The sequence below is a fragment of the Oncorhynchus mykiss genome, chromosome 12 (genome assembly GCF_013265735.2).
Source record: "Oncorhynchus mykiss isolate Arlee chromosome 12, USDA_OmykA_1.1, whole genome shotgun sequence".
Lineage (NCBI taxonomy): Eukaryota > Metazoa > Chordata > Actinopteri > Salmoniformes > Salmonidae > Oncorhynchus > Oncorhynchus mykiss.
In genome coordinates this window covers 100,627,732-100,651,735 of record NC_048576.1, presented here as the reverse complement: position 1 = coordinate 100,651,735, position 24,004 = coordinate 100,627,732, and the positions used below count along the sequence as shown (strand labels likewise).

At 41.8% G+C, this 24,004-nt stretch overlaps 2 protein-coding genes across 2 annotated transcripts in view; both read left to right on the top strand.

Moving 5' to 3' along the window:
- The window catches only part of LOC110539068 (NLR family CARD domain-containing protein 3), a 1,005,455-nt gene that overhangs the window by 183,149 nt on the left and 798,302 nt on the right, over positions 1 to 24,004 (top strand). The gene's annotated exons all lie outside the window — the stretch shown is intronic.
- LOC118937858 (lipopolysaccharide-induced tumor necrosis factor-alpha factor homolog) lies at positions 37 to 23,296 on the top strand. The gene is made up of 5 exons (XM_036939636.1): positions 37 to 155; positions 17,499 to 17,554; positions 19,390 to 19,512; positions 19,845 to 20,040; positions 20,547 to 23,296. Exons 2-5 carry the CDS (start codon positions 17,512 to 17,514, stop codon positions 20,659 to 20,661), a joined length of 477 nt encoding a protein of 158 aa, XP_036795531.1. The 5' UTR covers positions 37 to 155; positions 17,499 to 17,511; the 3' UTR covers positions 20,662 to 23,296.

Here is a 24,004-nt window from a genome sequence, read left to right as displayed (position 1 = left end):
ATTCCTATGACATATTTTAGGACCAGGTTAATGAGGGGGTGGGACTTGGAGAAGGGGGCGGGGCCTGTGAGTGGATAAGGGAGAGAGGGAAGCAGAGAGAGAGTTCTCCGTACTATCAACAGCTACAACACATATTTATCTACACAGCTAGACAGGTAAGACTCTCTACTGAATTACATTCATTATTATTGTTGTTATACAGGTTAAATATAATAAATAAATAAAAGGTAAGACTCTATACTGAATGACATTCATTGTTATGGTCGTCAGGGTTGACCTGTGGCTTTCAGGTGACTTCAGGTGTGAGGTTCTCAGGCCGTTTGATAACTTAGAACCCACTGGGCAAAAACTGGTTGAATCAATGTTGTTTCCACGTTAATTTCAACCCCCCAAAAAAATCTATGTGATGACGTTGAATCAACGTGGAAGACCGGATGGATTTGCATAAAGTCATCAACATAATGGAATTATTATTATTTTATAAATATTTTTTTACACCCAACTTCGAACCTAAAACCAATGACATGGGGACATGTGTTGTTGATTTCACACTGAATTCACATGAGTTGACAACTCGACCGAATGTAAATCCCAACTAGACATTGAACTGACGTCTGTGCCCATTGGGTAGTTTTCATAGATTACACTGAAACAGATCTGAGACGGGCTACAGAAACTAAACCAAACTGTTGAAATACTCATCATTCACTATCCACCTGTGAGACTGAGCAAGATAGAGATGAGGTGTGTGATGTCATTAGGGGGGGGTTAGGTGCTTGGGAGTTGTCTCCCTGTCATATGGAGTAGGTGTCTGGTCTGAGAGTTACAGAGCGACAGCCTTTGAAAGGCAACAAATCCCTTTGAAAACGGCCTATGGGGTGTCCATATGAGTCAGAAACACTTATTCTAGTGTCACAATTGACTCCAAAGACTCGTGAAGTCAGTCTCGTCTAAAATGGAGTTTGGAACATTCACGCATCACAATGGGTAAATGAAGGCTGGGTTTTGATTTGCTGATGTCCTTTTGCCCATTAACATGGGCTGAACAGCTGCCGTGATCGCTCTCTATCCAATAGCACTGGCAGTGTGACAGACCTGTTCAGCAGCTCCGACTGTGTACATCAGACAACACATAGCAAACACCTTAGTTAGATGTAAAATTGCGCAACAACAACAAAAAAAAATCATTGACAAATAGGCTACGGTGTCTCGTGAGGGACAAACATCACTAACCAAACGCAGAATCGGTCAGGGAAAAAAATCTAGTTTTTCTAATGAGGAACAGAAAATGCCAATCGGAGTGTTCAGTGGATCTGTAAGGGTTCATTATAAACTGGGTGGTTTAAGCCCTGAATTCTGATTGGCTGAAAGCCATGGTATATCAGGCCGTATACCACGGGTATGACTAAACATTTATTTTTACTACTCTAATTAAGTTGGTAACCAGTTTATAATAGAAATAAGGAACCTCAGGGGTTTGTGATATATGGCCAATAAACCACGGCTAAGGGCTGTGTCCAGGTACTCCGCGTTGTGTCGTGCTTAAGAACAGCCCTTTAGCCGTGATATGTTGGCAATATACCACACCTCCTCGGGCCTTATTGTTTAATTATAGACTGCCCTGACATTCTCTGTTTCCTGCTTCTATCATGTTAAATACTAACCACTACCAGTATGGACTGTCAGTAGGTCTAATAATCCAATATACTGTGAGTTCCCTTCGGTTGGTATAGTCACCATGCCATTTAGTAACAGTGTCTTCATTCTACCAGTATGGACTGTCAGTAGGTCTAATAAGCCAATATACTGTGAGTTCCCTTCGGTTGGTATAGTCTACATCACCATTCCATTTAATAACAGTGTCTTCATTTAGTCTTCATTTGCTTCCTCTGTAAACACACTCACTGCCATGTCGTTGTTGTTGAGGATCATTAGTAACAGTTGATAATATATGTTTTTTTAAACTAATATTGAGGCCAATTCAATCGGTTTTGGAGCGAAGCACAGATCAAGTGGTAACATTTTGTACCTGACTTGTTGTGTCAACACAACCTCACACTCTATTCCTGCAAATATGTACAAAAAAGTATTTCAGCAGATTTTGGTGCGTTTTTGTAAGTTTTTTGTGTGGCTTAATTTGTGTGAAAATACACACATTTTCAGAGTAGTTTTTTGAAAGTTATAGGAGCAATGGAGTTTGGGTAATGGAGTTCTACACGGCCTTTTTTAGTGTCCCACAATTATTTATATAAAAAACAAACGTCTTAACGACCCAATAATGTTAATCAACCAGGTCGTGACCTAAATAATTATAATATAATATTATCCTTACGCTGTTTTACTATTATTGTTGTTGTTGTTGTTGTTGTTGTTATTATTATTATTATTATTATTATTAATGCCGATACTGTTTTCTATGCTTGTTTTCACTTAACACTTTGGGATACTGGTGCTGTGTCGGATTTTATGAGGGTTGCCAGATTGGAGTAAAAAACTGTTTTTGTCTGGGGGGTTTTGTGTGGTATCGATGAAGGTATTTGATTGGGAAATGGGGATACATGTTCGTGATGGGAAATAAATTCATCAATAAATGTGAGGAATTTTATTTGATTTCACCTTTTATTTAACTAGGCATAGTTAAAACAGAAGGCCTGTAAAAAATAATCTGTTTGGTTTCAATTCCCCCGGTGCAACTATAACAAGTCTGGACTAGGATCAATTAAACCATATCTATAACAAGTCTGGACTAGGATCAATTAAACCATATCTATAACAAGTCTGGACTAGGATCAATTAAGACATATCTATAACAAGTCTGGACTAGGATCAATTAAACCATATCTATAACAAGTCTGGACTAGGATCAATTAAACCATATCTATAACAAGTCTGGACTAGGATCAATTAAGCCATATCAATAACAAGTCTGGACTAGGATCAATTAAACCATATCTATAACAAGTCTGGACTAGGATCAATTAAACCATATCAATAACAAGTCTGGACTAGGATCAATTAAACCATATCTATAACAAGTCTAGACTAGGATCAATTAAACCATATCTATAACAAGTCTGGACTAGGATCAATTAAGGCATATCTATAACAAGTCTGGACTAGGATCAATTAAACCATATCTATAACAAGTCTGGACTAGGATCAATTAAACCATATCTATAACAAGTCTGGACTAGGATCAATTAAGACATATCTATAACAAGTCTGGACTAGGATCAATTAAACCATATCTATAACAAGTCTGGACTAGGATCAATTAAGACATATCTATAACAAGTCTGGACTAGGATCAATTAAACCATATCTATAACAAGTCTGGACTAGGATCAATTAAACCATATCTATAACAAGTCTGGACTAGGATCAATTAAGCCATATCAATAACAAGTCTGGACTAGGATCAATTAAACCATATCAATAACAAGTCTGGACTAGGATCAATTAAGACATATCTATAACAAGTCTGGACTAGGATCAATTAAACCATATCTATAACAAGTCTGGACTAGGATCAATTAAACCATATCTATAACAAGTCTGGACTAGGATCAATTAAACCATATCTATAACAAGTCTGGACTAGGATCAATTAAACCATATCTATAACAAGTCTGGACTAGGATCAATTAAACCATATCTATAACAAGTCTGGACTAGGATCAATTAAACCATATCTATAACAAGTCTGGACTAGGATCAATTAAACCATATCTATAACAAGTCTGGACTAGGATCAATTAAGCCATATCAATAACAAGTCTGGACTATCAATTAAGCCATATCAATAACAGGTCTGGACTATCATTTAAGCCATATCAATAACAAGTCTGGACTAGGATCAATTAAGCCATATCAATAACAAGTCTGGACTAGGATCAATTAAACCATATCTATAACAAGTCTGGACTAGGATCAATTAAGCCATATCAATAACAAGTCTGGACTATCAATTAAGCCATATCAATAACAGGTCTGGACTATCATTTAAGCCATATCAATAACAAGTCTGGACTAGGATCAATTAAGCCATATCAATAACAAGTCTGGACTAGGATCAATTAAACCATATCTATAACAAGTCTGGACTAGGATCAATTAAGCCATATCAATAACAAGTCTGGACTATCAATTAAGCCATATCAATAACAAGTCTGGACTATGATCAATTAAGCCATATCAATAACAAGTCTGGACTAGGATCAATTAAACCATAACCTATAACAAGTCTGGACTAGGATCAATTAAGCCATATCTATAACAAGTCTGGACTAGGATCAATTAAGCCATATCTATAACAAGTCTGGACTAGGATCAATTAAGACATATCTATAACAAGTCTGGACTAGGATCAATTAAACCATATCTATAACAAGTCTGGACTAGGATCAATTAAACCATATCTATAACAAGTCTGGACTAGGATCAATTAAGCCATATCAATAACAAGTCTGGACTAGGATCAATTAAACCATATCAATAACAAGTCTGGACTAGGATCAATTAAGCCATATCCCCCGAGCTGACAAGGTAAAAATCTGTTGTTCTGCCCCTGAACAGGCAGTTAACCCACTGTTCCTAGGCCGTCATTGAAAATAAGAATTTGTTCTTAACTGACTTGCCTAGTTAAATTAAATAAATAAATACAACATTTAAAAAATTAAGCCATATCAATAACAAGTCTGGACTAGGATCAATTAAACCATATCAATGCAGTTAAACAGGTTAAAATAATGATTTCTGTTGTCTTACACTTATGGCACTTCCCAAGGCCATTTCATGATGATTACTGCAGCCCTGTCAGTCATGTTATATAATTAGGCTGTTGTAAACAAGGCAAATGCCAGCATTGTTGAACTACTGCCTCCGCCCAGAGGCCGACAAGACTTTCCTGGCAACGGCCGTCAGAACTCACTTTGCCACGTATGAGCCCTGGTTAGAGTCCCTGTTGCAGCTTTCGCCGTCTCCCGCTACACTGGTGGCAGAGTTGGGATCAGAGTCCAGCTCACGGTCTATGTGATCGAGTGGTGGCAAGCGTTCTGTTTTTCAACATTGTGTTGGGTGTAATTACGTTGATGTGAACAGTGGATAACAACAACGGGCGTGACAGATAGAAGTCGTCACTACAGGTGTGAACAAGTCTTACGTGTAAAGTAGCCTGAAGCTGAATGGGAAATGCTAAACCCCGACCAGTTATTCAGAACAACATCCACTGTGACTGTCTCATTTACATATGTTCCCTTATGGAACAAACACATTCTACTCATTTACATATGTTCACTTATGGGACAAACACATTCTACTCAATTACATATGTTCCCTTATGGAACAAACACATTCTACTCATTTACATATGTTCCCTTATGGAACAAACACATTCTACTCATTTACATATGTTCCCTTATGGAACAAACACATTCTACTCATTTACATATGTTCCCTTATGGAACAAACACATTCTACTCATTTACATATGTTCCCTTATGGAACAAACACATTCTACACATTTACATATGTTCCCTTATGGAACAAACACATTCTACTCATTTACATATGTTCACTTATGGAACAAACACATTCTACTCATTTACATATGTTCACTTATGGAACAAACACATTCTACTCATTTACATATGTTCACTTATGGAACAAACACATTCTACTCATTTACATATGTTCACTTATGGAACAAACACATTCTACTCATTTACATATGTTCTCTTATGGAACAAACACATTCTACACATTTACATATGTTCCCTTATGGAACAAACACATTCTACTCATTTACATATGTTCCCTTATGGAACAAACACATTCTACTCATTTACATATGTTCACTTATGGAACAAACACATTCTACTCAATTACATATGTTCCCTTATGGAACAAACACATTCTACTCATTTACATATGTTCACTTATGGAACAAACACATTCTACTCATTTACATATGTTCACTTATGGAACAAACACATTCTACTCATTTACATATGTTCCCTTATGGAACAAACACATTCTACTCATTTACATATGTTCCCTTATGGAACAAACACATTCTACTCATTTACATATGTTCCCTTATGGAACAAACACATTCTACTCATTTACATATGTTCCCTTATGGAACAAACACATTCTACTCATTTACATATGTTCCCTTATGGAACAAACACATTCTACTCATTTACATATGTTCCCTTATGGAACAAACACATTCTACTCATTTACATATGTTCACTTATGGAACAAACACATTCTACACATTTACACATGTTCCCTTATGGAACAAACACATTCTACTCATTTACATATGTTCCCTTATGGAACAAACACATTCTACTCATTTACATATGTTCACTTACCAGTGTGGACCCCGGAACAAACACATTCTACTCATTTACATATGTTCCCTTATGGAACAAACACATTCTACACATTTACATATGTTCCCTTATGGAACAAACACATTCTACTCATTTACATATGTTCCCTTATGGAACAAACACATTCTACTCATTTACATATGTTCACTTATGGAACAAACACATTCTACTCATTTACATATGTTCACTTACCAGTGTGGACCTCAGGAACAAACACATTCTACACATTGACAAACTACCCGTTTAAAGTGTTATAAAAACCAGGGCTCTCGAGTGGCGCAGCGGTCTAAGACACTGCATCTCAGTGCGGGGGGCGTCACTACAGTCCCTGGTTCAAATCCAGGCTGCATCACATCCGGCCGTGATTGGGAGTGCCATAGGGCGGCGCACAATTGTCCCAACGTCATCTGGGTTTGGCCCGGGGGTGTAGGCCGTCATTGTAAATAAGAATTTGTTCTTAACTGACTTGCCTAGTTAAGGTTAAAAATAAAACCATGGTACTTTTATTACTGAAGTATATATGTGTTGATTAATTATTTCTTTCTTCAGTGGAAATACAGAATATGTATAAAATACCAAATATACCAACAGCTAAATTAAGCAGATATTTACAACTCTATAACCATGTCATCATTACTGCAACATTCAAACTACACACATTTAACCATGTCATCATTACTGTAACATTCAAACTACACACATTAATCATGTTAATCACTACTGCAACATTCAAACTACACACATTAACCATGTTAATCATTACTGCAACATTCAAACTACACACATTAACCATGTTAATCACTACTGTAACATTCAAACTACACACATTAACCATGTTAATCACTACTGTAACATTCAAACTACACACATTTAACCATGTTAATCACTACTGTAACATTCAAACTACACACATTTAACCATGTTAATCATTACTGTAACATTCAAACTACACACATTAACCATGTTAATCACTACTGTAACATTCAAACTACACACATTAACCATGTTAATCACTACTGTAACATTCAAACTACACACATTTAACCATGTTAATCACTACTGTAACATTCAAACTACACACATTTAACCATGTCATCATTACTGTAACATTCAAACTACACACATTTAACCATGTTAATCATTACTGTAACATTCAAACTACACACATTTAACCATGTTAATCACTACTGTAACATTCAAACTACACACATTAACCATGTCATCATTACTGTAACATTCAAACTACACACATTTAACCATGTTAATCACTACTGTAACATTCAAACTACACACATTTAACCATGTTAATCATTACTGTAACATTCAAACTACACACATTTAACCATGTTAATCACTACTGTAACATTCAAACTACACACATTTAACCATGTCATCATTACTGTAACATTCATTCAAACTACACACATTAACCATGTTAATCATTACTGCAACATTCAAACTACACACATTTAACCATGTTAATCATTACTGTAACATTCAAACTACACACATTTAACCATGTTAATCACTACTGTAACATTCAAACTACACACATTTAACCATGTCATCATTACTGTAACATTCATTCAAACTACACACATTAACCATGTTAATCATTACTGCAACATTCAAACTACACACATTTAACCATGTTAATCATTACTGTAACATTCAAACTACACACATTTAACCATGTTAATCACTACTGTAACATTCAAACTACACACATTTAACCATGTCATCATTACTGTAACATTCATTCAAACTACACACATTAACCATGTTAATCATTACTGTAACATTCAAACTACACACATTAACCATGTTAATCATTACTGTAACATTCAAACTACACACATTAACCATGTTAATCATTACTGCAACATTCAAACTACACACATTAACCATGTTAATCATTACTGTAACATTCAAACTACACACATTAATCAGTTAAAGGGAATGAATACATTAGATACAAATATATTATACAAAATAATTAATACAAAAGTCAAGATTTGGCTTTAACCTGAGTACAAACAAAATGAGTGTGTGTGTGTATATGTGTGTAAGTGTGTATATATGTGTGTGTGTATATGTATGTAATGAGTGTGTGTATGTATATGTGTGTAAGTGAGTGTGTGTAAGTGTGTGTGTGTGTGTGTGTGTGTGTGTGTGTGTGTGTGTGTGTGTGTGTGTGTGTGTGTGTGTGTGTGTGTGTGTAAGTGTGTGTATATGTGTGTAAGTGTGTGTGTGTGTGTATATATGTGTGTGTGTATATGCGTGTAAGTGTGTGTGTGTGTATATATGTGTGTGTGTATATGTATGTAAGTGAGTGTGTGTATGTGTGTACGTGTGTGTGTGTGTATATATGTGTGTGTGTATATGTATGTAAGTGAGTGTGTGTATGTATATGTGTGTAAGTGAGTGTGTGTATGTGTGTAAGTGTGTGTGTGTGTGTGTGTGTGTGTAAGTGTGTGTGTATATGTGTGTAAGTGTTTGTGTGTGTATATGTGTGTAAGTGTGTGTGTGTGTATATGTGTGTAAGTGTGTGTGTGTATTATGGTGTGTATATGTGTCTAAGTGTTTGTGTGTATATATGTGTGTAAGTGTGTGTGTGTGTGTAAGTGTGTGTGTGTATTGTGATGTGTATCATATTTCCCATCATTAAAATGTATCCACATTCCCCAATCAAATACCTTAACCGATACCAAATTCTCAAAAAAATTCATCTGGATTTTTTTCTCCAATCTGGCAACCCTCATAAAATTGTATAAAATGCATTGTGGGAAAAAATGATGTAATGTACACGAAAAAGTGGAGCCTCGTATTAAATGCATTTTGACGAAAATGATGTAATGTAGGCTCCACAAAATATGAAATGAGTTCTGAAGAAAAGCGTGTAGGACTACTGTTGCCTACACGGGAAAAGGTCCGTGTAGAACACCATTACCCATCATGCATTGGTCTAATAACTTCCAAAAGATTGTTCCCGAAATTTGCCCCCCATAAAATGTATTCTCTTATGATGTCACAAAGAACAGTTGTGTATTTTCCTACTATGACATCACACACAGCTCTTTTCCTGTCTTTTCACACGAATTAAGAAACACAAAAAATGCACAAAATCTGCTGAAATACTTTTTTTTTACATATTTGTGCACGAACTGAGTGTGAGATTGTGTTGGTGTCATCACACAGTTCCACGGTTAGCGCAGGCAACAGACGAGGGTACAGCCCTACTACTGTACACTATTCTCCATACTATAGTTCTATGTACACTAATCTTCCAACATTACCATGTGGCTTGAAGAACTGAATGAATCAAACCAGAAACTGGGTTTCTATTTTTTGTGTGCGTAAAGGCTCTCCAACCCTGTTTTCACGATTCAGAAATACTTTCCTAAACCCTAAATAATCAACAAGATAAGAGTTTTGTTTTTTAAATCTACCAACTGGTGCTGAAACGGAGAAGAATGTGCATGTACACGACTTGGCTGAAAGTGGAAAAAATGTGTGGATTCAGCTATTTCAGCCACACCCGTTGCTGACAGGTGTATAAAATCGAGCACACAGCCATGCAATCTGCTTAGACAAACTTTAGCAGTAGAATGACCTTACTGAAGACCTCAGTGACATTCAATGTCAGTTCGTCAAATTTCTGCCCATGCTAGAGCTGCCCCGGTCAACTGGAAGTGCTGTTATTGTGAAGTGGAAAAGTCTAGGAGCAACAACGGCTCAGCCATGAAGTGGTAGGCCACATAAGCTCACCGAATGGAACCGCCGAGTCCTGAAGCGCGTAGAGCGTAAAAATGGCCTGTCCTTGATAGCAAAACACTCTCTACTGAGTTCCAAACTGCCTCTGGAAGCAACATCAGCACAAGAACTGTTCGTCGGGAGTTTCATTAAATGGGTTTCCATGGCCGAGCAGCCGCACACAAGCATAAGATCACCATGCACAATGCTAAGCATCAGGTGGAGTGGTGTAAAGCTCGCCCCCATTAGACTGGAGCAGTGGAAATGCGTTCTCTAAAGTGATGGACGAATCTGCGTTTGGCGGATGCCAGGAGAACGCTACCTGCCCAAATGCATAGTGCCAACTGTAATGTTTGGTGGAGGAGGAATAATGGTCTGGGGCTGTTTTTCATGGTTCAGGCCCCTTAGTTCCAGTGAAGGGAAATCTTAACACTACAGCATACAGTGACATTCTAGACGATTCTTTGCTTCCAACTTTGTGGCAACAGTTTGTGGAAGGCCCTTTCCTGTTTCGCCCCTGTGCACAAAGCGAGGTCCATACAGAAATGATTTGTTTGAGATCGGTGTGGAAGAACTTAACTGACCTGCACAGAGCCCTGACCTCAACCCCATCCAACACCTTTGGGATGAATTGGAACGCCTACTGCGAAACAAACCTAATTGCCCAACATCAGTGGCAGACCTCACTAATGCTCTTGTGGCTGAATGGAAGCAAGTCTCCGCTGAGGAAAAGCTGTATAGATGTATATGTTTACCTTGTATTTCCTCATTTAGATCCCGACTTAGGAATTCATACCTTTCACAAGAACATCTTTCCGACGCACTTCTCAGTATTTTGCATTCAGACTTCCCTTTTCCAGTTGTGTAGTGCTCTCTGAATTACATTTCATTCAACCACTGAAAACCCTCCTACTTGCTGGCCAACCAAGTTTTCATTCAATAAGGGTTTTCAGGACATTTATCTTAAGCCATCCCTTCAAATACGGGGAAGCATCCTGCAGGGCACCAGAGTAGACAGACAGGGAAGCATCCTGCAGGGCACCAGAGGAGACAGACAGGGAAGCATCCTGCAGGGCACCAGAGTAGACAGACAGGGAAGCATCCTGTAGGGCACCAGAGGAGAAAGACAGGGAAGCGTCCTGCAGGGCACCAGAGGAGACAGACAGGGAAGCATCCTGCAGGGCACCAGAGGAGACAGACAGGGAAGCATCCTGCAGGGCACCAGAGGAGACAGACAGGGAAGCATCCTGCAGGGCACCAGAGGAGACAGACAGGGAAGCATCCTGCAGGGCACCAGAGGAGACAGACAGGGAAGCATCCTGCAGGGCACCAGAGGAGACAGACAGGGAAGCATCCTGCAGGGCTGCATTCCTCCTCTTCTGTTGTACGGGTGTCTGACTGCTTCCACCAACGTGTGTGTTTACATGTCTGTGTGTGTGTCTATTCCATATTTGTTTACATGTCTGTCTATTCCATATGTGTAGGGGTGCATTTACATGTGTGTGTGTGTGTGTCTATTCCACATGTGTCTGTGTGTGTGTCTATTCCACACGTGTGTGTTTACATGTGTCTGTGTGTTTGTCTATTCCATATGTGTCTGTGTGTGTGTCTATTCCACATGTGTCTGTGTGTGTGTCTATTCCACATGTGTCTGTGTGTGTTTACATGTGTCTGTGTGTTTGTCTATTCCATATGTGTCTGTGTGTGTGTCTATTCCACATGTGTCTGTGTGTGTGTCTATTCCACATGTGTCTGTGTGTGTTTACATGTGTCTGTGTGTTTGTCTATTCCATATGTGTATGTGTGTGTTTACATGTGTCCGTGTGTGTTTACATGTGTCTGTGTGTGTTTACATGTGTATGTGTGTGTTTGCATGTGTCTGTGTGTGTTTACATGTGTCTGTGTGTGTTTACATGTGTCTGTGTGTGTTTACTTGTGTCTGTGTGTGTTTACATGTGTATGTGTGTGTTTACTTGTGTCTGTGTGTGTTTACATGTGTCCGTGTGTGTTTACATGTGTCTGTTTACATGTGTATGTGTGTGTTTACATGTGTCTGTGTGTGTTTACATGTGTCTGTGTGTGTTTACATGTGTCTGTGTGTGTTTACATGTGTCTGTGTGTGTGTCTGTAGGCCTTTGGTCCCCACCCTAGTTAAGATGGGCATCCTTCATGTTGCATAGTGTATAATCCCACTGACAGCAGTGGACTGAGTGACTGACAGTCAAAGCTCTGTCTGATGGATGGGTGGGCAGGGTGGGCAGGGTGTGTGTGTGTGTGTGTGTGTGTGTGTGTGTGTGTGTGTGTGTGTGTGTGTGTGTGTGTGTGTGTGTGTGTGTGTGTGTATGTGTGTGTGTGTGTGTGTGTGTGTGTGTGTAGGTCTATGAAAGGCCCCAGGCAGGTTACAACAGTGAAGGCGTAACTCAGCTCTAGAAAAGGAGCTGGTCCGTATGTCTGAGTCTGGGGTAGAGTTAGATTTGGGTCAGATAGATAGTTCCCTCTCAGGTCAGGTTTGACAGGTATAGGATAGATAGTCAGGTATAGGATAGATAGTCAGGTATAGGATAGATAGTCAGGTATAGGATAGATAGTCAGGTATAGGATAGATAGTTCCATCTCAGGTCAGGTTTAACAGGTACAGGATAGATAGTCAGGTATAGGATAGATAGTCAGGTATAGGATAGATAGTCAGGTATAGGATAGATAGTCAGGTATAGGATAGATAGTCAGGTATAGGATAGATAGTCAGGTATAGGATAGATAGTCAGGTATAGGATAGATAGTCAGGTATAGGATAGATAGTCAGGTATAGGATAGATAGACAGGTATAGGATAGATAGTCAGGTATAGGATAGATAGTCAGGTATAGGATAGATAGTCAGGTATAGGATAGATAGTCAGGTATAGGATAGATAGTCAGGTATAGGATAGATAGTCAGGTATAGGATAGATAGACAGGTATAGGATAGATAGTCAGGTATAGGATAGATAGTCAGGTATAGGATAGATAGTCAGGTATAGGATAGATAGTCAGGTATAGGATAGATAGTCAGGTATAGGATAGATAGACAGGTATAGGATAGATAGTCAGGTATAGGATAGATAGTCAGGTATAGGATAGATAGTCAGGTATAGGATAGATAGTCAGGTATAGGATAGATAGTCAGGTATAGGATAGATAGTCAGGTATAGGATAGATAGTCAGGTATAGGATAGATAGTCAGGTATAGGATAGATAGACAGGTATAGGATAGATAGTCAGGTATAGGATAGATAGTCAGGTATAGGATAGATAGACAGGTATAGGATAGATAGTTCCATCTCAGGTCAGGTTTAACAGGTATAGGATAGATAGTCAGGTATAGGATAGATAGTCAGGTATAGGATAGATAGTCAGGTATAGGATAGATAGTCAGGTATAGGATAGATAGTCAGGTATAGGATAGATAGTTCCATCTCAGGTCAGGTTTAACAGGTATAGGATAGATAGTCAGGTATAGGATAGATAGTTCCCTCTCAGGTCAGGTTTAACAGGTATAGGATAGATAGTCAGGTATAGGATAGATAGTTCCATCTCAGGTCAGGTTTAACAGGTATAGGATAGATAGTCAGGTATAGGATAGATAGTTCCCTCTCAGGTCAGGTTTAACAGGTATAGGATAGATAGTCAGGTATAGGATAGATAGTTCCCTCTCAGGTCAGGTTTAACAGGTATAGGATAGATAGTCAGTGTTCTGGCTTCCAAATTGAATCCTTAGGGGCTTTACAACGTTCTGAACATTTTTGTCTCGGAATTCCCTGCTTTGCAGAAGTCCTGGTTTCAGGATTCTAGATTCAGCAGCAACACAACACTGATCCAGTAGTGAGATGAGATTTGGTCGCTGTAGAATGAGATCATCTCACTGTATAAATTGTTCTGCCGTTTGTGGATTGGGGTCAGATGCAGTGAGCTACAAATGTATTGGGACATATGACATTTTTGTTGTTGTTTTTGGCTCTGTTACTCCAGCACTTTGAAATGATACAATGTCTATGAGGTTAAAGGTCAGAGTGCAGACTTTAATTTGAGGGTATATTTTCATCTGTATCAGGTGAACCGTTTAGAAATGACAGCACGTTTTGTACATAGTCTCCCCCCCACCTCATTTTACAGGACCAAAAGTATTTGAACAAATTACCTGTAATTAAAATAGTCCAAGGTTTTGTATTTGGCCCCATATTCCCGTGGTCGTTTTGTAAATGTTTCTTCTTTGTGGAATTCAGGAAGTAGAGTAGATGTTGCCATAGTAACAGCTAATGGAAACCCCCAAAAATATAGCTCTCTAAATTATAGTTTGGGTACCAGTCTGTTTAGCCGTCATTCCCCTTTATGCTGAACATCTGACATGGAGTACAAGGAGAGGAATGTTAAACAGACTGATACTGAGACTAGTGAAGCCCCGCCTATAACCTTTAAAAGACACAAGACGACACTCCCTAAATAACTACAGGACAGTGAGGTTTGTTCAGCTCATTCTTACCATAACTACTAGTCTGTGGAGTATGCTGAATGACAGGTTTCAGCTGTGGAGTAAATGTGTGACTGTGTGACTGTGTGTGTGTGTGTGTGTGTGTGTGTGTGTGTGTGTGTGTGTGTGTGTGTGTGTGTGTGTGTGTGTATGTGTGTGTGTGTGTGTGTGTGTGTGTGTGTGTGTGTTCTCCGTACCTTGTGTTGTAACACCACCTAGTGACTGAATAGAGCATTACGTCAGCCTGGGTTGGACTTGCATTATGTTAGCCTGGGTTAGACCTGCATTATGTCAGCCTGGGTTGGACTTGCATTATGTTAGCCTGGGTTAGACCTGCATTATGTCAGCCTGGGTTGGACTTGCATTGTATCAGCCTGGGTTGGACTTGCATTGTGTCAGCCTGGGTTAGACTTGCATTGTGTCAGCCTGGGTTGGACTTGCATTGTGTCAGCCTGGGTTGGACTTACATTGTGTCAGCCTGGGTTGGACCTGCATTGTGTCAGCCTGGGTTGGACTTGCATTGTATCAGCCTGGGTTGGACTTGCATTGTGTCAGCCTGGGTTAGACTTGCATTGTGTCAGCCTGGGTTGGACTTGCATTGTGTCAGCCTGGGTTGGACTTGCATTGTGTCAGCCTGGGTTGGACTTGCATTGTGTCAGCCTGGGTTGGACTTGCATTGTGTCAGCCTGGGTTGGACTTGCATTGTGTTAGCCTGGGTTAGACTTGCATTGTATCAGCCTGGGTTGGACTTGCATTGTGTTAGCCTGGGTTGGACTTGCATTATGTCAGCCTGGGTTGGACTTGCATTATGTCAGCCTGGGTTGGACTTGCATTGTGTCAGCCTGGGTTGGACTAGCATTATGTCATCCTGGGTTGGACTTGCATTGTGTTAGCCTGGGTTGGACTTGCATTATGTCAGCCTGGGTTGGACTTGCATTGTGTCAGCCTGGGTTGGACTAGCATTATGTCAGCCTGGGTTGGACTTGCATTATGTTAGCCTGGGTTGGACTTGCATTATGTCAGTCTGGGTTGGACTTGCATTATGTCAGCCTGGGTTGGACTAGCATTATGTCAGCCTGGGTTGGACTTGCATTATGTCAGCCTGGGTTGGACTTGCATTGTGTCAGCCTGGGTTGGACCTGCATTATGTCAGCCTGGGTTGAACTTGCATAGTTTTAATGGAGGCAGTGGCACACATTTTACAGGGGCTGACTTCATATCTAAGGCCTCAATTCAGTCCCACTTTAAACCAATTACAGCTGTGTCAAGGCTTTTCGGTAGCCTACATAGAGGCTTCATAAGCGCTACATAAATGCTTCTCTAATCGCCTATACGTGTATGTCATCCTCTATAAATGGTGTGTAAACATAGCGCTTTATGTCACATTGGGCAATTCAACCTGTAAATGGTTCATATGTCACCCTTTATACACCATGTATAGAGGTTCGCAAGTGCTTATAGATGATTTGTGAAATAATCAGTTTTTTTTAATCATTTTATTTGTTGTTGTAGCCCTTATGAAGCCTCTCACTCCAGACCTGGCTGTAAAACACACCTGATTCAAGTCTTGTTTCAGAGATGATGATTGGTTGATTCAGTCCTGATGAGCCTGGCTCGCTCCAGAGGACGATGCTGATGTTTGGTAGACACATGGTCTACCAAACTTATTTGCTTATGGTAGACACATCTGGTACGGCAGGGTAGGCTAGTGGTTAGAGTGTAGAGGCGGCAGGGTAGGCTAGTGGTTAGAGTGTAGAGGCGGCAGGGTAGGCTAGTGGTTAGAGTGTAGAGGCGGCAGGGTAGGCTAGTGGTTAGAGTGTAGAGGCGGCAGGGTAGGCTAGTGGTTAGAGTGTAGAGGCGGCAGGGTAGCCTAGTGGTTAGAGTGTAGAGGCGGCAGGGTAGCCTAGTGGTTAGAGTGTAGAGGAGGCAGGTAGCCTAGTGGTTAGAGTGTAGAGGCGGCAGGTAGCCTAGTGGTTAGAGTGTAGAGGCGGCAGGGTAGGCTAGTGGTTAGAGTGTAGAGGCGGCAGGGTAGGCTAGTGGTTAGAGTGTAGAGGCGGCAGGGTAGGCTAGTGGTTAGAGTGTAGAGGCGGCAGGGTAGGCTAGTGGTTAGAGTGTAGAGGCGGCAGGTAGCCTAGTGGTTAGAGTGTAGAGGCGGCAGGGTAGCCTAGTGGTTAGAGTGTAGAGGCGGCAGGGTAGCCTAGTGGTTAGAGTGTAGAGGCGGCAGGTAGCCTAGTGGTTAGAGTGTAGAGGCGGCAGGTAGCCTAGTGGTTAGAGTGTAGAGGCGGCAGGGTAGCCTAGTGGTTAGAGTGTAGAGGCGGCAGGGTAGCCTAGTGGTTAGAGTGTAGAGGCGGCAGGGTAGCCTAGTGGTTAGAGTGTAGAGGAGGCAGGTAGCCTAGTGGTTAGAGTGTTGAGGTGGCAGGGTAGGCTAGTGGTTAGAGTGTAGAGGCGGCAGGGTAGGCTAGTGGTTAGAGTGTAGAGGAGGCAGGTAGCCTAGTGGTTAGAGTGTAGAGGCGGCAGGGTAGGCTAGTGGTTAGAGTGTAGAGGCGGCAGGGTAGGCTAGTGGTTAGAGTGTAGAGGCGGCAGGGTAGGCTAGTGGTTAGAGTGTAGAGGCGGCAGGGTAGCCTAGTGGTTAGAGCGTTGGACTAGTAACCGTAAAGGTTGCGAGTTCAAATCCACGAGCTGACAAGGTACAAATCTGTCGTTCTGCCCCTGAACAGGCAGTTAACCCACTGTTCCTAGGCCGTCATTGTAAATAAGAATTTGTTCTTAACTGACTTGCCTGGTTAAATAAAGGTTCAAATAAATGGTAGACACACCTAACCTCTGACCCCTCTCACAGAAAGCCCAGGACAATGAGCGTAAATGGAAAAGAACCTCCACCCTACAACATACCAGGTACGTCAACATTCTGTTGTTCGCTGTGACATGCGGACAATAAAGTTGGATTGTACTATTACATACAAGGCTGTAGCTATACTGTACCTGTGTATCATATAGGTTACGTCCCAGGTTGTTACTATACTGTACCTGTGTATCATATAGGTTACGTCCCAGGTTGTTACTATACTGTACCTGTGTATCATATAGGTTACGTCCCAGGTTGTTACTGTACCTGTGTATCATATAGGTTACGTCCCAGGTTGTTACTATACTGTACCTGTGTATCATATAGGTTACGTCCCAGGTTGTTACTATACTGTACCTGTGTATCATATGGGTTACGTCCCAGGTTATAACTATACTGTATCATATGGGTTACGTCCTAGGTTGTTACTGTACCTGTGTATCATATAGGTTACGTCCCAGGTTGTTACTGTACCTGTGTATCATATGGGTTACGTCCCAGGTTGTTACTATACTGTACCTGTGTATCATATAGGTTACGTCCCAGGTTGTTACTGTACCTGTGTATCATATAGGTTACGTCCCAGGTTGTTACTATACTGTACCTGTGTATCATATAGGTTACGTCCCAGGTTGTTACTATACTGTACCTGTGTATCATATAGGTTACGTCCCAGGTTGTTACTATACTGTACCTGTGTATCATATAGGTTACGTCCCAGGTTGTTACTGTACCTGTGTATCATATAGGTTACGTCCCAGGTTGTTACTATACTGTACCTGTGTATCATATAGGTTACGTCCCAGGTTGTTACTATACTGTACCTGTGTATCATATAGGTTACGTCCCAGGTTGTTACTATACTGTACCTGTGTATCATATAGGTTACGTCCCAGGTTGTTACTATACTGTACCTGTGTATCATATAGGTTACGTCCCAGGTTGTTACTATACTGTACCTGTGTATCATATAGGTTACGTCCCAGGTTGTTACTATACTGTACCTGTGTATCATATAGGTTACGTCCCAGGTTGTTACTGTACCTGTGTATCATATAGGTTACGTCCCAGGTTGTTACTATACTGTACCTGTGTATCATATAGGTTACGTCCCAGGTTGTTACTATACTGTACCTGTGTATCATATAGGTTACGTCCCAGGTTGTTACTGTACCTGTGTATCATATAGGTTACGTCCCAGGTTGTTACTATACTGTACCTGTGTATCATATAGGTTACGTCCCAGGTTGTTACTATACTGTACCTGTGTATCATATAGGTTACGTCCCAGGTTGTTACTATACTGTACCTGTGTATCATATAGGTTACGTCCCAGGTTGTAACTATACTGTACCTGTGTATCATATAGGTTACGTCCCAGGTTATAACTATACTGTACCTGTGTATCATATAGGTTACGTCCCAGGTTGTTACTATACTGTACCTGTGTATCATATAGGTTACGTCCCAGGTTGTTACTATACTGTACCTGTGTATCATATAGGTTACGTCCCAGGTTGTTACTATACTGTACCTGTGTATCATATAGGTTACGTCCCAGGTTGTTACTATACTGTACCTGTGTATCATATAGGTTACGTCCCAGGTTGTTACTGTACCTGTGTATCATATAGGTTACGTCCCAGGTTGTAACTATACTGTACCTGTGTATCATAAGTGCCAGGTGTCACTTGCTATAGATTGTATTCATTCTATTTTACATATTGGAGCTATCTAATCAACCTCTTTCTTTCTCTTTTCCTAACTCTCAAACCCCCCCGCAATTCTCTCCTTCATCTCACCCCTCCCTCCCTCCCTCTCTCTCCTCCCCCTCCCCCCTCCATCCCTCTCTCCCTCCCTCCCTCCGTCTCCCTCTCTCTTCCAGTTGAAGGACAAGGTGATAGTGGGGTGAAGGTATATCATGTCCATACCCCCTTCAACCCTCCTTCCTCCACCATCCCCTCCAATAACTACTCTGTGTTTCAGTCTCAGTCTCAGGGAAAGCCAGGTAAGCACTTCCTGTCCTAAGTCTCATTTATACTGTCCGCAAGCACACAACACCAGAACTGCAGCAACACCAGATAGCTCGTCTAGCGAGCTAAAATGAAATCTCATTTGGTCGAAGAATTGTTTTGACTTCAAAAGAAACTTGAACGCAATCATGGCGTATTTATAACTGGTAAATTCCCAGGTTCCAAGGGAGATTATTTTGAAGGCAGCAGAAGTATCTCTCTCTCGTCTCTACCGTTTATACCATCTTTGTCTCCCTTGTTCCCCTCTACACCAGCAGTGTTGGAGCCAGACACAAGATAACTTGTCCTCTTCTCTCTCTTCCCCCAGTGTACACCAGTGGAGGAGGTGGTATTGGAGGAGGTGGTGAAACTCCCACTCAGAAGTTTGTGAGTTATGACACAGAACTGGGCCGTTCAGAGGGCATGACCACCTGTACTTCCTGTCAACAACAGGTGATGACGAACGTGACCTATAAAGTCGGAGCCTACGCCTGGCTCATGTGCATCCTCTTCATCCTCTGTGGGTGAGTAAAGAAGGGGAGGGGGGGAGGGTGGGAGGGATGGAGGGGGGAGGGTGGGAGGGATAGAGGGGAACAGAGGGACCCATAAAGTGGTCTTCATCCTCTGAGGGGGAGTAAAGAAGAGGAGGGTGGGGGGATAGAGGGGAACAGAGGGACCCATAAAGTGGTCTTCATCCTCTGTGGGTGAGTGAAGAAGAGGAGGGTGGGCGGATAGAGGGGAACAGAGGGACCCATAAAGTGGTCTTCATCCTCTGTGGGTGAGTGAAGAAGAGGAGGGTGGGGGATAGAGGGGAACAGAGGGACCCATAAAGTGGTCTTCATCCTCTGAGGGGGAGTAAAGAAGGGGAGGAGTTATAGAATGTCTTGATACTTTTGAGAGAATTAGACATGTCTAAAATCAACTGAACACCATGTCTCTCTCCCACCCTTCTCCCCATCAATCTCCCACCCCTCTCTCCCCCACCACTTCCACTCTCCCCATCTCCTCCTATCCCCCCTCTCTCTCCCAGGTTGGTAGTGGGCTGCTGTCTGATCCCGTTCTTCATGAAACACTTTAAGGATGCGTACCACTCCTGTCCTCGTTGCAACCGCATTATCCACGTGGACAAGCCACGCTGCTGCTGACCACCCTACCACCACCCACCACTAGGAGAGCTGCTGCTGACTGCCATACCACCACCCACCACTAGGAGAGCTGCTGCTGACTGCCATACCACCACCCACCACTAGGAGAGCTGTTGCTGACTGCCATACCACCACCCACCACTAGGAGAGCTGCTGCTGACTGCCATACCACCACCCACCACTAGGAGAGCTGTTGCTGACTGCCATACCACCACCCACCACCAGGGGAGCTGCTGCCGACCGCCTTAACCCCACCCGCCACTAGGGGAGCTGCTGCTGACTGCCATACCACCACCCACCACTAGGAGAGCAATTGCTGACCGCCATAACCCCACCCACCACTAGGGGAGCTGTTGCTGACTGCCATACCACCACCCACCACTAGGAGAGCTGCTACTGACCGCCATACCACCGCCCACCACCAAGGGGAGCTGGTGCTGTGGCCAATATGCTTTACTACCAGCAGGGGAGCTGTGGCTCTGCTCTCAGTCTGACCACTGGCCACTCTCTCGGTCTGGATTCCATTAGGAGTGCACCAGTACAGTGAAATGCTTTTCTCACAGAAAACATGCTCCCTTTCCCTCATGCACCCACAGCTCGGTGTAGGAATTTGAGAGTGGTTATATTTATCCAGCCCCATCCCTCAGCTGTTTACCAATGCAGTGGCGGGGTCAGGGTGACCGTTTTTTGGTAGTTCTTTGAATTGCAGATTGCCCTTTTAAATTTCGGGTTTCAATACGGCTCTTATCTACACTCTTTCAGAACAGCGAGGGAGAGGAAAAGGGGGGGATGTTTTCAGAATGGAATCCAGCCGAAGGAAGAGACCCCCTAGCAGCAGCCCCACAGAAACCTACAGGATTTACACAGTCGTAGGATGAATCCACAAAATGGCACCCTAACTCCCTATACAGTGCACTACGTTCGCGAGGGAGCTAGTACAAAAGTAGTCCACTACATAGGGAATAGGGTACGATTTGGGACGCACTTTAGTTTTAAATGCTGACCTAACTTACTGTACCAGAGGGTTGTAAAATAGTATGAATCTGTGACCTATTTTTGTAAAATAAAAATAAAAACAAGCTAGCAGGTGAAGACGTGGTAGAGCTCAACCTGGGCCTTGTTCACAAAGGGAGCAGGGTCGCACAGTTCTAGTAACTCACCCAGGTTTCCCACAAACCCCAGGTTGGGAATATCAGAAGGGAAGAGGGTAGCCTGGGTACCAGTCTGTTAAGATATCATTCCACTCTTTGTTCTTGGCAAACATGGCTTGACAAAGAGTGGAATGTTAACACACAAACAGACTGGATTTCTCCAGGCTAGGAAGAGGCAGAACATACGGGAATACGCCAACCGGGATGTCTGATTGGTTACCGGACTACTGCAAGCCCGTTGAGTAACCTTATACAGAACCTGCAGATAGAAATGTGTTGTGTAGAACAGACATGATTGCCTGGTAAATGTCTATCTATATTCCCGTTGAGTAACCTTATACAGAACCGTCAGATAGAAATGTGTTGTGTAGAACAGACATGATTCCCTGGTAAATGTCTATCTATATTCCCGTTGAGTAACCTTATACAGAACCTTCAGATAGAAATGTGTTGTGTAGAACAGACATGATTCCCTGGTAAATGTCTATCTATATTCCCGTTGAGTAACCTTATACAGAACCTTCAGATAGAAATGTGTGTATCTGTCGGTTGGTCAACCCAGGGCCTTAATCAAGGGAATATAGATAGTAATGTATACATTTTACCAGGGAATCATGTCTGTTCTACACAACACATTTCTATCTATATTCCCTTGAATAAGGCCCTTGGTTGACCAACCGACAGACAACGAGCCCAATATTCAGATAATGATCATTATAGCTATGATTCCTACATTCGGGCGTCATTTAGTGCTCTCCCCAGGTCTTCCCCCCCTTTCAGAAAGCTGTTATGTACATAAAGGACTGAACTGGGTGTTTTACCTTAATTTAAAATTAACCAAATATGATTTTATTGAGAAAACTCATCATTCTAACTGTCAACTACAATGACGTGCAACAGCACCACACAGCTGACCTGATGTTCTGTTATATTGTGTAACATCACATAGCTGACCTGATGTTCTGTTATATTGTGTAACACCACACAGCTGACCTGATCTGTTATATTGTGTAACACCACACAGCTGACCTGATGTTCTGTTATATTGTGTAACATCACACAGCTGACCTGATGTTCTGTTATATTGTGTAACACCACACAGCTGACCTGATGTTCTGTTATATTGTGTAACACCACACAGCTGACCTGATCTGTTATATTGTGTAACATCACACAGCTGACCTGATGTTCTGTTATATTGTGTAACACCACACAGCTGACCTGATGTTCTGTTATATTGTGTAACACCACACAGCTGACCTGATGTTCTGTTATATTGTGTAACACCACACAGCTGACCTGATGTTCTGTTATATTGTGTAACACCACACAGCTGACCTGATGTTCTGTTATATTGTGTAACACCACACAGCTGACCTGATGTTCTGTTATATTGTGTAACACCACACAGCTGACGAGAAATGGAGTACTGTTATATTGCTTACATAGATTATATGCCTCTAATAAAATATATTATCACTTTTGTTGTGGTTTGGTTGTTGCATTAGACAGGGAGTTGAGAGTAAATGAGAGGTGGCTGTCTGCCTGTTCAGGGGCAGAACGACAGATGTGTACCTTGTCAGCTCGGGGGTTTGAACTTGCAACCTTCCGGTTACTAGTCCAACGCTCTAACCACTAGGCTACCCTGGCGCTAAAGACCAGGGTAAGGTTTATCACTTCCTGTGCCTTCAGAAAGTATTCAGACCGCTTGACTTCTTCCACATTTTGTTACAGCCTTATTCTTAACATGTATTAAATCGTCCCCCCCCATATCAATCTACACACAAAACCCCATGACAACAACAAATATGGAAATATCACATTTCCATAAGTATTCAGACCCTTTACTCAGTACTTTGTTGATGCACCTTTGACAGCGATTACAGCCTTGTGTCTTATTGGGTTTGATGCTACAAGCTTGGCACACCTGTATTTGGGGAGTTTCTCCCATTTTTCTCTGCAGATCCTCTCAAGCTCTGTCAGGTTGGATGGGGAGCATTGCTTCACTGCACAGCTATTTTCACGTCTCTCCAGAGATGTTCGATTGGGTTCAAGTCCGTGCTCTGGCTGGGCCACTCAAGTACATTCAGAGAGTCTTGTCCCGAAGCCACTCCTGCCTGCATTGTCTTGGCTGTGTGCTTAGGGTCATTGTCCTGTTGGAAGTTGAACCTTCACCCCAGTCTGAGGTCCTG